Source organism: Malassezia vespertilionis, chromosome 6 (assembly GCF_029542925.1).
Source record: "Malassezia vespertilionis chromosome 6, complete sequence".
Taxonomy (NCBI): Eukaryota; Fungi; Basidiomycota; class Malasseziomycetes; order Malasseziales; family Malasseziaceae; genus Malassezia; species Malassezia vespertilionis.
Window position 1 is genome coordinate 78786 of NC_079252.1, and position 14887 is coordinate 93672.

Consider the following 14887-nt stretch of genomic DNA (forward strand, 5'->3'; position numbering starts at 1 on the left):
AACAGTGCTGGCCACATGGTGCTAAAAAGAAGAATGGGCAAGTGACGACCTTGGAATCACGTGCTACAACACTACATCCGTGCGCGACGCTGGGTCCAGCGGAATGTGCCTTGGCGCTTCTCTGCCTCCACGAGATCGTGCAGTTCCTGACGCAATGTCGCCTTGACCACTTTGCCAGTGGCATTCCTGGGCAGCGGTTCTTCTCGAATCCATACGTACTCGGGCACTGCGTGCGGTGGCAGCGTCAGCGCGGCTTGGTCAACGATTGCCTGGGCAGAGGGACGATTGCCTGGTCCTGCAACACAGATAGCAGCAATGCGTTCGCCAAGACGCTCGTCCTTGATGCCTACTACGGCAGCGTCCGAAAGCTGCTGGCTGCGCATCACTGCATCCTCGACAATGACGCAGCTCACATTCTCGCCGCCGCGGATGACCATATCTTTAATACGGTCAAGGATATACAGGAAGCCTTCGCTGTCGATTTTGCAACGATCGCCCGTACGAAAGTAGCCATCAGCACGGAATGCCTCGTCGGTAGCTTCCTTGTTGTTGTAGTAGCCGCGCGCAACATTCGGCGAGCGAATCAAAAGTTCGCCTTCGTGGCCCGGCGGCAAAAACTCGCCCGTCTCAGCGTCCATGACACGTACTTCAACGATGGGTACAGGCACACCAACCGAGTTGGGATGCAGAGGATACGAATCGCCAACAATACACATCACACCCGAGTTTGTCTCGGTAAGCCCATAGCCGTGGACGCCATTTATTGCATCATTTACTTTTTTTCCAACAGAGGGAAGATCCTGCGGCGGCGCAGCGCCGCCGACAGTATAGCTCGTGAGCGATGATAAATCTGCACCGCTCTTGATAATCTCGCTTACCATAAACCCAATACCAATCATGCTCGTGACACTCTCGCGCTGAATTATATCGGTAGCTGCTTTGGGGGTGTACTTTTGGATCATAACGTTTGTGCTTCCAAACAAGACAGAACTAATGACAAGACTCTGCATTCCCATGACGTGGAAAAAGGGAACGAGGCACAATGTCTTTCGTTCCGGCATTAAATCCAGAGGAGGGAATCCGTTCATCATTTCAAATATGGGGCGCACAAGGTAAAGCAAACCGATGTACAAGCTGGAAAGCGCTTGTTCACTCGACGACAATACTGCTTTGGGCAGCGCCGTAGTACCAGACGTGAACATAATCAGCGCAGGGTCTTCGAGAGAAATACTCGCAAAGTCGGTCGTGTGCCTTTCGCCGAGCGAATTCCAACCGTTCATAAGTTTGTCCCAATCGTGAATCTGGGGGTGCGTTTTCGGTCCAGAAACCCACGGACGCTTGGAGCAGGGCGCCGCCGGAGCAAGGTCGCGCTGGGCGACGACCGCAACCTGCTCGAGCACTGGTTGCGGCTCCGTTCCACCAGGGTACATTTCGCCCTTGAACATGCGGTCAAAGTAGGGTTGCAAGTGGTTCCAGACCTGGTTGTCGCAAAACAAAAATTTAGTGCCAATCATGTTGATGCACTTAGCGGATACCTCGGCAGTCTGGAACGCATTCATCGGCGCAGCAATGGCACCCAAAATCTGCGTAGCCCAAAAGACCAAGACAAACTCGACCGTGTTCCGCATCATAATGGCCACACGGTCGCCCTTCTTCACGCCGTACTGGGCTTGTAGACCGTGCGCCAGTGCAATAGTTGCATGACGGGCCTCGCCAAACGTTGCACGGTTGCGCTCTGTGACAACGTATACCTTCTGGCTGTAGTTTGCTGAGTTGTCTAGCCAGTAATGGCGCAGGGAGCTGTACGGAAGGCTTAAACGCGTGCCAGACGCATTACTACTCTCCTTGCTTACCTTAACAGGGCAGTTTGGGTCTTCCAAGATCCGTTTGTCAAGTGCAGAGAATACGGAGGGCGGACTGATTTGCATGTTGTCACTGGTAGTGGTATTCTTAATTCAAGCTACCTACCGGCAAACACAAGGTGCTATCCGGGGCTACATATGCGGAATCGGCAAACTCCGAAGAAGCATGGGGCAACTTTTTTAACTCCCCCAATTGTTTCTGTGCACAGATCACCCACATGGGCACAGGCGCTTAACCCTACGTTCTTAGTCAGCTACACTGCCGGAGTTTGTCTTTGGGCGGCATGCATGATGCAGAAATGCGGCATATCCTGCTAAAGGATAAACAAGCACGTTTGCTAGCGTGCAGCGCACCGTCCATTTCTGCTATACATGCGTCGGAATTCAAAAGAGGCGTGGTAAAAACAGTCACTTTTGGGGTGGACGCCGTCTTAACGCCTTCTCGCGCCACGTTATGGGCCAATCCGCCGGAGAGTGCCCAAGATGCGAAGGGCACTGGCCATTGCTTGCCAGAGTGGTATGCATTGACGAATAGCCTTTGTCAAGTTTGTAATGTCCCGCTCATACCAGGGCAAACAGCGATGCATTGTACAAGCGCGAGCACCCGCCGCCGTTCCAAGCATCGGCGCATCTATTCGGGTGTGCAGCTCAAGACTGTGTGCTCAGTGTGCCAAACAATCCAAGATACCCTTCCATTCCCTATATCTCGCGGCCAGTTTCCTAATACCCGCCGTCGCGCTAAGGACTATGCCAAGATTCTGGCTGGCAATGCAGACTCGTTGAATTTGCCGTCCTCAACACGTATGTCCAAGACGGATGGATTGCCGAATACGGCAAGCCTCGATACGAAACCATCGAACCAGGCATTGCCACCTACGAAATCAGAGACGCCTACACTTGCGCCAGCGGCATCTCGCGCGGTGCCAATGACACTTGATACCAAAGGAAAATCTATCGCATCCCAACATATGCAACGACCGACAAAGCAGCGTGCTGTGGACAGTAAAGCAAATTTACGTGTCATGCTGCAGGAAAAGAAACAAGGTAATCAACGCGACAAGAAGGGGGACAGCAGCTCCGGTCTTGCCGACTTTTTGAGTCAATTGTAGTAGCACCATCGCGCGCAGCGGTGGTTGCAATACCTTATCTATGCTGCAATTGCTATACGTAATTAAAGCTTCTGCATAGCAGCAATGTCAGAAGACTGAACGTAGTCCTCAATGTCCTGGACGCACTCTTGGAGCTCCTCCATAGAGACCTTCTCGTCTTCAACGACAAGGGTAATCTGGAGCTTGCTCACACCGTATCCAATGGGTACGAGCTTGCTAGCACCCCAAACGAGACCGTCCATTTCAACCCCACGGACAGCCTCCTCGAGCGCCTTCATGTCGGTCTCGTCGTCCCAAGGCTTCACATCAAAGGTAACGACACTCTTCTGAATAGTCTTGGGCTTTTGGGCCTTGCGTGCCTCGTATTCCTTCACACGCTCGGCCTTGATGCGCTCAGCCTCGGGGTCCTCCTCCTCGTCAGAACCGAAGAGATCGATCTCATCATCGTCGGAGCCGAACTTCAGAAGTTCTGCAGCCTTGGCTTTGTCACCGGGGAGGTCGGCGGCATCGTACGACTTGATGTGTTCGGACCAGCGACTCACGTTGGGGTACTTGCCAGCATCAACGGGCGAAGAGATCGCCTCGAAAGCGGCAACATCGGCCTGCGTGGGCTCGTTACTAAAAAGTTAGTACAGGAACATAGGTATGCAGCTGTCGTTGTCGCGCATGACCCAAGCTCTCAATGCTGGTCAGTAAGTTTGGAAAATTCGGTTGTCGTCAAAGCAAAAGGCGCGGTGTCTTAAGCCGCTGGACTCGGAAACACGGACCAAAACAAAAGTTCATCATGCAGAGCTTGGGCAATGGGCAACGACAACATACGGCAATAAATTAGCGAAACGTACCCATCAACAAAAGACTTGTCCGCAAGGAAAGTGTTGAACTGGTTAAGAACGTCGGCGTTAGAAAAGTCGGGGAGAGACATGGCTTTAGTGAACGTAGAGATGGAGAACACGTACACTATGCGACTAGTCTTTTCTTTCTGCGCACGCTTTTACTTCGGCCGACGCTTTCTTGAACTGACACGTGCACTGTGCCGTGAGCGATTGGCCGTGCAGGAACGCCTCCACATTGCATGGGGAGGTGCAAAAGTGCAAACCTCACTGCACCGATTTTGTACAGCTCCTTTTTTCTTATCAGGAGGACTAGTGGCTGTGGCGCGATGATGCCCATGGAATACACAGGAATGCATCCTATGCGCGATGCTATCCATCCTGCTTTGGCAGCATCGATGTCAGCCCTGCACCCGTTCTTTTCCAAATCTCGCCTTCCAGACACGCCGCTCTCCGAAGACGACATTGCACTTTTTATGCTGCTTGTGACATATTCGGATGCGCTGGATGCTTTACCTTTGGAATTCACAAGAAGTTTCTCTGATCTGCGCGAACTTGATGCGGTATTGGGCGGTATGTGGGCTGATCACACGATACTAACACCTTCTGCAGCACATCTCTACTCCCTTTCGCTTCGCCTTAATAACCTTGCCGCAATGATTGAAGACCCGGAAATATCCCCTGCACAGCGACTTATTGCATTGAAGGAAGTTGCAGATGAGGCCCGCGCGTACAAGATGGGCGGCGAAGACAAAATCCGCGTTGCCGTCAACACTGCCGAAATGGTACGTTGCGCCGAAAGAAAGACTAATGAAGCACAGATTGCATCACATATGGAGTATATGGACTCGATTCTTCGCTCCTTTACCACAATACCGCAACTACGCATGTACACACGAGACTGTCATCCGCACTTTAAGCGGCACTGCGACCAGAACATGTATGCCTCGCACGAAGAGATCATACCGATGCCAGGCTCTGTCCCGCAACCCACTGCATCCAGCAGCATGACACGCGACCGTGAACGAGATCTTCACGATGGGCCACGGAATACAAAAAAGCGCAAGACGATGCCGCCGCAGGCAGCTGGCAAGGGACGCTCAGCACATGATGCTGACGCACACGAACGCTCGCACCGCAATGTATCTGCTGCGCAGAATGGCAATGGCGCGTCAAAGCGCCGAGGCGAAACGTTCCGGGGTCGCAACGCATGGGGAGACGGGTACGGTAGCGACGACATGGCAGAGAGCCACGGTGAGGCAAACGGACATAGTCGCGGTGGCCGTTCGAATCGTGGACGTGGTCGCGGCGATGTCGACGATATGCGCAATGGCTGGTCGCGTGGTTATCCTGCGGAAAAGCACGACCGTGGTTTATACGACGCGCCGCAAGCGATGAATAGGAGTGTAACCGCAGACACATCTTCTGTTCGCGGCAGTGCTCGCGGGAGTCGCTCTGCGAAGACGGGTACAGTAGGGTCTGGTCGCGAGGATGCCGACGACCAGCGCTATTGTTTCTGTAACAATGTGAGCTATGGAGACATGATCGGGTGCGACGACGACGAATGTGACCGTGAATGGTTCCATCTGGGCTGTGTAGGATTGTCGAAACCCCCGCAAGGGACGTGGTACTGTGATGCCTGTCTGGAACGTCGCGCTCAACAAGCACGTAATAAGGCGAAACGAGGGTCGCGGCCGGGTCGTGCCTCTGCCGCGCCCGAGATGCTCACTTCCGCTTCTCGCCGCTCAATTGCGGCACGTCGATAATCATATGCTTTAAGAATGAATTGGCCTACAGAAAAGATAATTGCGCTCGTAGTTACTGGCCTTTGCCGTTGATGCCAAGGAGCTCGACCTCAAAGTTAAGGGTCGAATTAGGGGGGATGACTGGGGGAAAGCCACGGGGACCGTACGCATAGTCAGGGGAGCACACCAGGTTAGCTTTCTGTCCGAGGGACAGCTGGGGGACGCCCTCGTCCCAGCCACGGATCACACGGCCAACACCAATAGCGGTGCTGAAAGGCTGTCCACGGTCACGAGACGAGTCGAACTTGTCGCCATTCTGGAGAGTGCCCACGTAATGAATGTCGACGGTGTCGCCGGACTTGGGAAAGTTCTTGCCATCTCCAGGGGTAATCGTTTGCACTTCAACGCCCATTTTGCAGAGAGTGTAATTTGGGGTCTTGGCTTGTGCGCGACTCTTATAAATACGCGCCGCGGGGAGCGACGTGACGTGTCAGATTATGTAATCCCGCTACATTGGTACCGGTAAAAGCCCGAGAGATGCGCGTCGCGTACACAGTACAAGACTATAGGCATGGTCAAAAAGCGACGTGCATTAACCGTAGTTCAGACTAAAGTTAGTTGTGCGCGTATCTTTGGACGTACCGAAAAATGTCGTTAAAGACATAAAAAGAGCCATTCTCAGGCATCAACGTGAAAGACTGGCTGAATTTGAGAGGGTTCTGCCCATCGTCAACGAGCAGCATTCCAGTTACGAGCACAACGAGACTTTGACCATCACCGGTGGGCTGTGCGTCCCGCGTGTCGACCTTGTGCTGAACCTTTTGGAACGGGAGGCCCTGTCCGTGTCAGTTTCGTTTATATTGTACAACATACCACAAGTTTCTCAACAATTGCCTGTGCACCCTGCGTCTGTGCGCCTTCAAAGGTCAACATCGAATGGGGACGCTGCGGTCAGATCATTCCTTGATAAAAGCACGTACATAAAGCGCCCCCAGTTGAGAGCGATCGGCGTCAAAGGTCGAGTAATAGTAGTCGGTAAACTGGAGACTATTAACTGTCTGATACAAATTATACGTACCTGCTGGGCGATTTGTTCCATCGCGATATGTCTTACAGGGAAAGGAGCGATGGTAGAATCGCGCCCTATGAGCGCACACGTGTTCGCTCGGCCGACGCTGTGGAGGCAGACCAACACACAGTGCCAGCTTCTTGCGCGCACGGGCGTTTCTTTGTGCGGCGCAGCTCGGCGCAATGTCTGCTGTAGGCTGTGTAGTCAGACGACACATTGTGCTACAAGCACCACGGCTTTGACCGCCACTAATTTGCGGACTTGGGCTTGGTCAATTTATTGGATGTTGAACGATTTTCTCCACTGCCCGATACGAGCCCAAAGACTGCGTGGACGAAGCGTTCTACTGCAGATAGATGTTTCAAATATTATTAGTGCATACAATTCGACAAATGGTCCATCTTGACAGGCTTTTGGAAAAATTGGGCGTGGCGATCCGCGGCATGGTTGGGCAGCGCACAGCCGCACTGTATTCCTATACTTAAATATCGCGCGACGCATTCGCGATTCTTTCGTAACCTTCACGTACGACAGTAGACGCTATCCGTTAATTGACGTCGCTGTTCTCGTACAAAAAGGCTACTTCGAACAAAGGCAACAGATTGCACAGACAACGGCAAAACGCGATAGTTGCCACGTTTGTTCCTTCTCAAACGAACAAAATCAGAGTAAGTACTCCATACTGACTACAGATACACCCCTCAATCTTATTGCTTTTGTCTTTTTTACCGTGAAGAATGCTTTCGCTGCGAGCTAAATTTGTTTTCCGCTTGGTAGCGCTCCTGATCGCTGTACCTGCTCTTGTCGAGCAGCTCATTCACTTGGAGGGTGGTTCCCTTGTGTCTGCCGCGCCGCTGTCTTCTGATTCACCCTCGAATCTGACCGTGTCTGATGCTGGTTCACACTCGTTTGATACTTTCTTATCGCCTTCGACTGGCTTGGAGCTTCCGCTCGTAGCCCGCGGACCGGACGAAAGTATTGAATCGGGAGGTAATGCCTTTATGCACTTGCAACAGCACATCAACAAGGCCCGACGCCGTCTCGCTCACATTACAGGCACCGAGGTACCTACCGACGAAGAGCTGCACTCGGCGCTGCAAAAGCGCCGCTTATGGATCGAAGACAACTGGGTTCCTCTCCAGCGTCGTGATGCTCAATTCCAAGAGGAGGCCGAGCATCACGAAGCATCGCTTGGTGCTTATCTGGCTGCAAAGTCGGGCAAAATGATCAATTTCGTCCGCCGCAAAGGTAACCAAAGTTCCAAGCTAGAGGCGCGAAGCAGCAGCGGTTATTCCAAAGCTGCATTCAATGCAGCCAAGGAGCACTCGGTCACCGATGCGCCGTCCGTCTCTGCAGATCATTCTGTGGGTTTGAGCATCGAGGCGAATGACGTGGGCTACTTTATGAATGTGAATGTCGGTTCCAACAACAAACAGTTCAAGATGTTGATCGACTCGGGGTCCTCTGATACGTGGATCACTGGCGACGACTGCTCGAACTGTGGTGGAGGCAACAGGAACAAGTTAGGTAAGTCTACGTCTAGCTCGCTCCATACGAAGAGCAAACAGTACAAGATTTCGTACGGTACTGGCACTGTCACAATCTCGGAAGCGAGCGACTCGATGTCTATTGCAGGGATGAAATTGAGCCACTTCAACTTTGGCGTTGCATCCAAGGAGAGTGGCGATTTTGGGGGTTCCAACGTGCCTTTCGACGGTCTCTTGGGTCTGGGTGGAAAAAGTTTGAGCACAACGGGTGATGACACTCCAATCCAAGCGCTTTACAACCAGAAGCAAGTAGATCAGCCGGTTGTTGGTTACCGTCTTGGTCGTGTTGCGGATGGCGACAACAAGGGCCAAATCACGTTCGGTGCGGTGGATAGCTCGCAAGTGTCTGGCTCGCTGAACGAGTACAGCAACCAAGGTAATGGGTACTGGAAGATTGAACTTGGCGGTGTCAAAGTTGGAAACAAAGACATTGGCGCTTCTGGTTCCGCTACCCTGGACACGGGCACGTCGCTTATTGTCGCACCGCCGGATCAGGCCGATGCTATTCATAATGCGATCAAAGGCGCGAAATCTGACGGGCAAGGGGGCTACACATTACCATGTACTACAAACGTAAAGCTGTCGTTTACGTTCGGAGGTAATTCATACACGATGAACTCAAAGGATTTGCTATTCTCGGTAAACGGCAACAATATGAAAGGCACTTGCGTCAGTGCAGTGTCTGCAGGTAACAGTGGTAAAGGAGACTGGCTCCTTGGCGCACCATTTTTGAAGAATGTGTACTTTGCGACTAACACCCAAACGAATAAGGTTGCCCTTGGCAATCTGAGCTGATGCCTGGATTTTAAAGACAATAGCCCTCAGTTTCGGTGCATTTCACTTACCGGACAATACATTTTTTTTGCGCACTTTCTAACTTACAGGATGCACACACCACGGACTGAGCGGCGCTTTTTCTTTTTTCTCGTAGATAAAATTTTAGTGTGATCGTTTTAACAATGTAATTGCATTTGTTTTGCATATTCGCGTCGAGCTATTTCTTTTTCTTGTTCTGCTTCTGTGGCAGCCATTCCTCAATGTTATCAGCACCGGAAGACCTGGCTACAGGTTTCGGCCTAAAGTCTTTGCGAGGGAGGTAATTGTTACGCTTGAGGAGCGGTACAATCACAGAGGGATAAATAAGATAAATGATGCCACCCACCACAGAGGCAATGAGAATAAAAACGAGGAGGCTGTTGTAAGCTTTGCAAACAGACATACAGTTCAATGTCGAGCAGCGAGTGCTTTGGCTCAACTACCGTGACCATACCCTGGTGCACAAGGACATTGTGCTTCTTGGCATCCTATAGATGTGAGCATGTTTTTCAAACATACCGCATCCTCCAAGTTAAACCGAAACTCGATTTCGACCTCTTCTGGCTTCACTTCCGAGTAGAAATCATAGGGAATTTGCATCGGCTCACCCTGGTTGGCCAACGAAAGTCGCTGCACGCGAGCCGTAGTCATCTGTGATTAGCAGCACGGCACGACGTACGTTGCGCAAAACACGGCTCTTATGGCCATCCTTCTTGGACGGGTTAAGGAATGCGCCCGTAATAGATTCGATGACCGCGTTTCGGCCAGCTTCGTTGACCTCTACAACCGAGAACACAACCCTGTTTAGCATACCGTTGCTCACCAACGAAGAAGGGCTGTCCGGGTACGTCACCGCCACCTCTAGTTCCGGCACTTCTGCACCCGCGCTGCCCCACAGCCACAGCGCGAGAACCAAAAATAACACAGGAAAACGCACCATGACAAGAGAAGGGCGTATGTGGAGACGAAAGTGCAATAGCGTTTTTTTGGCACTATTGATACAGATACAAGCCCGACCGCTGCAAGCTATGAATTTCACTGTTGTACACGCGTTCAAACGCTTGAATCACTTCAACAACACGAGCATCGTGTGCGTTGAAGGTGTACGCATTCGTAAGCATAAGTCGGATATCCGCGTCAAGAGCATCAATGCTTTCGTACTTGTCCGCGCGCAATTTCTCGCCAATGAGCGTCAAATCACGCGCGTTTTCCTTGGGCACCACGTCAAAGTAGTGCGGAATGCCGAGGGCGACAGGGTCGACTGCATAGAGGAACAACGCACTGCTAGGCTGCTGTTTCAAGCGACTGATCATCGCCTGGAATGCGCGCTTGTCTTTGTGATCCAGTTTGCGTACCATTGCGCGACTCCATTCGCGACGCCAAATGCGTGCCACCGCCGCTTCCATCTGTGCGGGAATCGTGCCTGGGGGATTGAACTGGCGGCAGTTGGCAAGCATACACCGCATATCCGCAGCAAAGTCACCCATGACATTGTAAGCACCCTCATTCAGCTTGCGCTCCATGGTACCGAGATCCATGGGGTGTTTTATTTCGTCGTAGTACGTCGGCGCACCGTCCAAGACGGGGTCGATGGGACGCAAGAAAATAGCCGCTTCCTTGGTCTTTTTGATGGCCTGTAACACAGCGCGCACCTTTTTCATTTGCAGCGGCACATCCATCTCGCCTGCAAGCGGCACATCTGTGGCAACCGACTCTGCCTCTGCCGCCGCGGCAGGCGATGTCAATGTTTTTGCCGTGTCGGCCTTGGGGCGCTTGACCTCTGTTTCTTGCATGTCTTGCGACTCGGTGGCTCGCTTTCCGCCAATGCTTAGCTTGATGGTGCGTCGTTTGGTCGCATCCGCCGATGCTTCTGCTTTCGCACCGCCCTTTATTTTCAGCACGCGTTTCGGCGCAGCTTCTTCGTCTGGCGAATCGTCAGCAGCGTCTTCGGCTTCGTCCATTGTCTTGGCATCCGCATCCTGCTCGGCCTGTCGCACAGCCGCACGCGCTGCAGCCAGCTCAAGTGTTTTCGTAATCCGATTCCATGTACGGCGAAAGGTGCTTTCTGAGCGCGAGGCTTCGTAGTGAATCCAAGCTTTCGGGTCTGGCGTATACGTTTTCGCGTTCTTGAAAATAAGCTCCACATCGTCCTTAAACGCAAAGCGGTCCTTGTACTGGCCCGACTCGAGTTTGTTTGAGACGGAGCTAAGGTCCATCGGCTCCTTGATAACCTCAAAGTAATCTGGCGCTTCGTCCCGCACAGGATCGACGGGTCTAATAAATGGGTCGCAGTGAGGGTTATCCAGCAATTTGTTGATGCAATTCCTGCACGCAGTCAAATCGGACGACGTCATGCCGAGCGCCAAGCCAGGGTTGACCTTTTTTGGTTTAGGCGCTTTGGGAAGCACGACACGGAGTGCTTGCGCCTTGCCATTATTCTTGGGCGGCGCCGGTGCCTGCGGTGCATTTTTGATCATCAATTTGATGCGCATTGCTCCCGTATGCTCGACAGCTGCTGGCCCACTTACTTCGTCGGCTGCTTGGGGCGCTGTTCGCTCAACAGGCAAGCGAGACTCTTCTGCTGGCTTGAACAAGAGCTCTGCAAGGTGCAACAAGGCGCTTCGCACTAGCGGCTGGTCGCGTGCAGTGCTAAACGCCGCTAGAAATCCTTCCCGCACAGACGCAGAGCGCCCGATCTCGCGGCGCAAGAAACGGATCATGCTGTCGTAAAATGCGTCTTCTTCGGCGCGCAGTATATCCTGCTTTCCCACGATATCCATTGGTGTTTCGTTCTCGCCTTCCTGCAGCGCATCCAGAGGCTCTGTGCGCTGCTTTGAGTAGCCTAACTCTCCCGTACTGATCGCCACAGCGAGTGCGTCGCAGAGACCGCGCGCGATGTGTAACTTGACCCTGTCGTTTTCATCGGAGGTAAGCACGGAAAAGTAGTAACGCGCAAGAACCTTGTGCTGCAGGCCATGTAGCAACAGCAAGGCGTTGAATGCGCCAATGCGCACAGGGGTAAAGTTGCCCTCGCGGGTATATTCCATAAAGAGGTTCAAATTAATCGGACGCAGGTTTGCGAACGTAAGCGCAAGCTGGAAATCCATGCTCGCGAGCGAGACGACATTGTGGAAAGAAGGAACGAGTCTGTCAAGCTCTTGGAGACGCTCTACCTCCTGCACTGCTTTCTCGCGCAATGCCAATTCTTCGGCGCTGTACACATCGTCTACGCCTGGCGTGCGCACAGAAAGCGTACCGATGTCAGCAGGAATCAGTGCACTTGCCAGCGCATTAATAATGCTCGCGACATAATAGTCGTCCACAAACTTGTTCGTGGAGTTGTCGTTGTATTTCAACAGGTTGATCAAGAAGCGCTGTACAATTGGAAGCACCTTTCCGTGCTGGTCGCGAACACGCGCGATGGCATGGATCAATGCGCGGCGCACAAAGTAATCCGCCTTGTCGCTGTAATCGTTGGGCTTTGGAATGCACGGTGCATCAAGCGCAGTGTTGCCCGGCCCATACGGCAAATCAAAGCAGTAGCTTGTGCGGAAGAGCATCAAAAGGTGGAAGAGGCCTAGGAGCTCCAAGTGCGGAAGGGCACAGTTTGCAAGACCGAGTGCAGCTTCGGCACGAATCCGATAAAAGTATTTGGTCACCAGCACGGTACGCGTAAGCATACTGCTTGTAATCAAGCTCGGCATTTGGCTGAGTGCAGTGACGGCAGTGAGCTGTGCAACTACATCGCGATCGCGCTGAAGTTGCGAAACCCACATGTAGTCTGGCTGCTCGAATTGGATTTGTGCCATCCATTCAAAATCGGCGTCCAGCCGGATCCATTCGTACGGTGCGGTGGCCATGATTGCCTCGTCCTCCTCGGTCCAGTCTGCGACCTTCCACCGTTTGCGCTCTTCCTCGTCTTCCCACATGCCCAGTCCAAAGCCCAGGTCGATCATGCCGATGGCCTCTGCAGCGTCTTCGTCGCCTGCTGCTGCTGCTGCTGCCGCCGCTTGGCGCGCTTGAAAACGTTTGGTATTGCGGCGCACACGTTTGTACTTTGTATTGAAAGGCACGTCGTAGCGCTGGTGCTCGTTCTTGATATCTAACACGTGTTCGTACGGCGTGCCATCCGCCTCGTGAATCCGCACAGTCATTTGCCCTTCCCACAGCGGCACTGGGTTAGACAGAAGCGCGTTTTCGGGTGACTGCTGCGCATAGATGTACGCGGGCGATTCCTGCCGCACATGCATTTCTATCAAGAGCTTCTTGCGGTTGAAGGTGGCAGTGCAGATGAACCTGGGGCATCCGCTGCCATTGATCCATTGGTCAACAAAGAGGCGCAGATCGGCGCCGCTCACCTTTTTGCAAGTGCGCAAGAATCCGTGCGTGCCCAGCGCAATGTTGCTCATTTCCCCTGTGATTGCTTGAAGGAACACTTTTGGGATAACACGTCCGAGACCCAAAGAAGCGCCCATTTTACACAGGCGTCTGTCCAAGAGGTAGAGCACGAGCGGTGCCTTTAAATTGAAAAATGGAAGCAGCTGCTCGTCCGGCGGCTCGTCTCGCCCCACCTGGTACAGCGGCGGCATCCCAATGTCCCATGCACACAGACGATCGCAGTCTTTCTTCATGCGAAAGCGGTAATCATTATTCCCAAGCAAGCGCCGGAGGAACATGGAGGCGAGGTGCTGGCTAAGGCCATGAATTAGCCATGTATCTGCCCACGTCTTTTGAATAATGTTGATCCCCACCCACTGGAACGCGACGGCATTGCTCAAAATATGGCGGTTCTCAAATGCTTGATCGATCACCGAAGCAGGATGCAGCAAATCACTGGAGCACACGGCCAGCGTCGAGGCCGTATTGCAATCGACCAGCGTATTGTCCACAAACACCATCTTGAACGAGTTGAACGGAAACGAGCCGTACTCGCTCGATATGTACTCGATGGCTTGCCATGTGAAGCCAACTGTATTGCGCAGCTCATGCTCATGCTCCGGCAAACAAAATGCGAGCACTTCGCATGTGTCCGCATCTGTGTTCTTGGGCGAAATGCGTTCCAGGACAAACGGCCCCGCGCAAAATGCAATGTGCTGCACAGAGGTCGCGACTGCCTGCGTATAGTAAAAGATAGACTTTTCGGGGTTGTGAGGGTGTACGGCGTGCTCGGTAAGTTCGCCCGAGCAGATGACGTAGACTTGCGTCCCACGCGCCTCTTCCTCCTCTTCCTCGTCTGGATCAAGCGCTGCGGTGCGCAGCGCATCATCTGTCGTATCGATGCGTCGCGGCACGACAAATTCGAGCTCCCAAGTACACCGATCCCAGAGCGTATCTACACAAGGAACCCAACACCGCGCACTGTCCGGCCCAGTGGGACGCGTATACATGTGGGGCACGCGATAAGGCGCATCGTTAGTCGGAAGCACGGTTTGCATCGCTTCGTGCACATCGTCCACCATGTAGTCAATATGGACGACGATCGGCGCAAACCCCTCTTCGCCGCCCTGCTCGCCGTGAAGCACTTCTGGGCGCACGGCGTCGGGAAGCTGAATGCACAGCTCTCCTTGCGCCATCTGGCTCATAGACGAGTATATCGCACGCTTTACGTGTGGATACGCATGTACATCTGTCATAGCATGCGACGCAAGCGTGTCCAAGTATTCAAACGAAGCTTGGTGGCCGTTGCAATCGACGCGCGCTATTTTTGCACGGCGCGCATTGAGGTAAATGTGCCGCAGCGCCGCAGATGTGGGGTTAATGGTAAGCTCCGTATACCCAGCAGCCACACCACGAAAAGCAAGCTCTAGCGCGACCTTTTGGTGCGCCAGCGTAAAGCCTCGGTCGGGCAGCATGGTCGGAACAAGCTGCGTGCGCACGCCGACAAACGAAAAATCACGTGCCTTCAACGC

The 14887-nt window shown here is 53.0% G+C and overlaps 7 protein-coding genes across 7 annotated transcripts; 2 read left to right on the forward strand and 5 right to left on the reverse strand.

The window, feature by feature from the left end:
* Positions 1-71: 71 nt before the first annotated feature.
* MVES1_002921 (uncharacterized protein) lies at positions 72-1928 on the reverse strand (the record flags this gene model as incomplete). Its single annotated transcript, XM_056207740.1, has 1 exon — positions 72-1928. One exon carries the CDS (start codon positions 1926-1928, stop codon positions 72-74), a length of 1857 nt encoding a protein of 618 aa, XP_056063715.1.
* A 737-nt stretch (positions 1929-2665) lies between these two features.
* MVES1_002922 (uncharacterized protein) lies at positions 2666-2971 on the forward strand (the record flags this gene model as incomplete). The annotated part of the gene is made up of 1 exon (XM_056207741.1): positions 2666-2971. One exon carries the CDS (start codon positions 2666-2668, stop codon positions 2969-2971), a length of 306 nt encoding a protein of 101 aa, XP_056063716.1.
* A 62-nt stretch (positions 2972-3033) lies between these two features.
* On the reverse strand, positions 3034-3893 carry EFB1 (Translation elongation factor 1 beta; the record flags this gene model as incomplete). The annotated part of the gene is made up of 2 exons (XM_056207742.1): positions 3034-3589; positions 3814-3893. The coding sequence occupies 2 exons, from the start codon at positions 3891-3893 to the stop codon at positions 3034-3036; spliced, it is 636 nt and encodes a 211-aa protein (XP_056063717.1).
* Positions 3894-5619: 1726 nt separating this feature from the next.
* FKBP1 (peptidylprolyl isomerase) lies at positions 5620-5958 on the reverse strand (the record flags this gene model as incomplete). Its single annotated transcript, XM_056207743.1, has 1 exon — positions 5620-5958. One exon carries the CDS (start codon positions 5956-5958, stop codon positions 5620-5622), a length of 339 nt encoding a protein of 112 aa, XP_056063718.1.
* Positions 5959-6138: 180 nt separating this feature from the next.
* NTF2 (Nuclear transport factor 2) lies at positions 6139-6645 on the reverse strand (the record flags this gene model as incomplete). The annotated part of the gene is made up of 5 exons (XM_056207744.1): positions 6139-6154; positions 6189-6382; positions 6420-6491; positions 6527-6586; positions 6625-6645. The coding sequence occupies 5 exons, from the start codon at positions 6643-6645 to the stop codon at positions 6139-6141; spliced, it is 363 nt and encodes a 120-aa protein (XP_056063719.1).
* A 707-nt stretch (positions 6646-7352) lies between these two features.
* MVES1_002926 (uncharacterized protein) lies at positions 7353-8957 on the forward strand (the record flags this gene model as incomplete). Its single annotated transcript, XM_056207745.1, has 1 exon — positions 7353-8957. The coding sequence occupies one exon, from the start codon at positions 7353-7355 to the stop codon at positions 8955-8957; it is 1605 nt and encodes a 534-aa protein (XP_056063720.1).
* A 199-nt stretch (positions 8958-9156) lies between these two features.
* MVES1_002927 (uncharacterized protein) lies at positions 9157-14830 on the reverse strand (the record flags this gene model as incomplete). Its single annotated transcript, XM_056207746.1, has 5 exons — positions 9157-9355; positions 9384-9466; positions 9498-9608; positions 9658-9865; positions 9987-14830. 5 exons carry the CDS (start codon positions 14828-14830, stop codon positions 9157-9159), a joined length of 5445 nt encoding a protein of 1814 aa, XP_056063721.1.
* Positions 14831-14887: the final 57 nt, after the last annotated feature.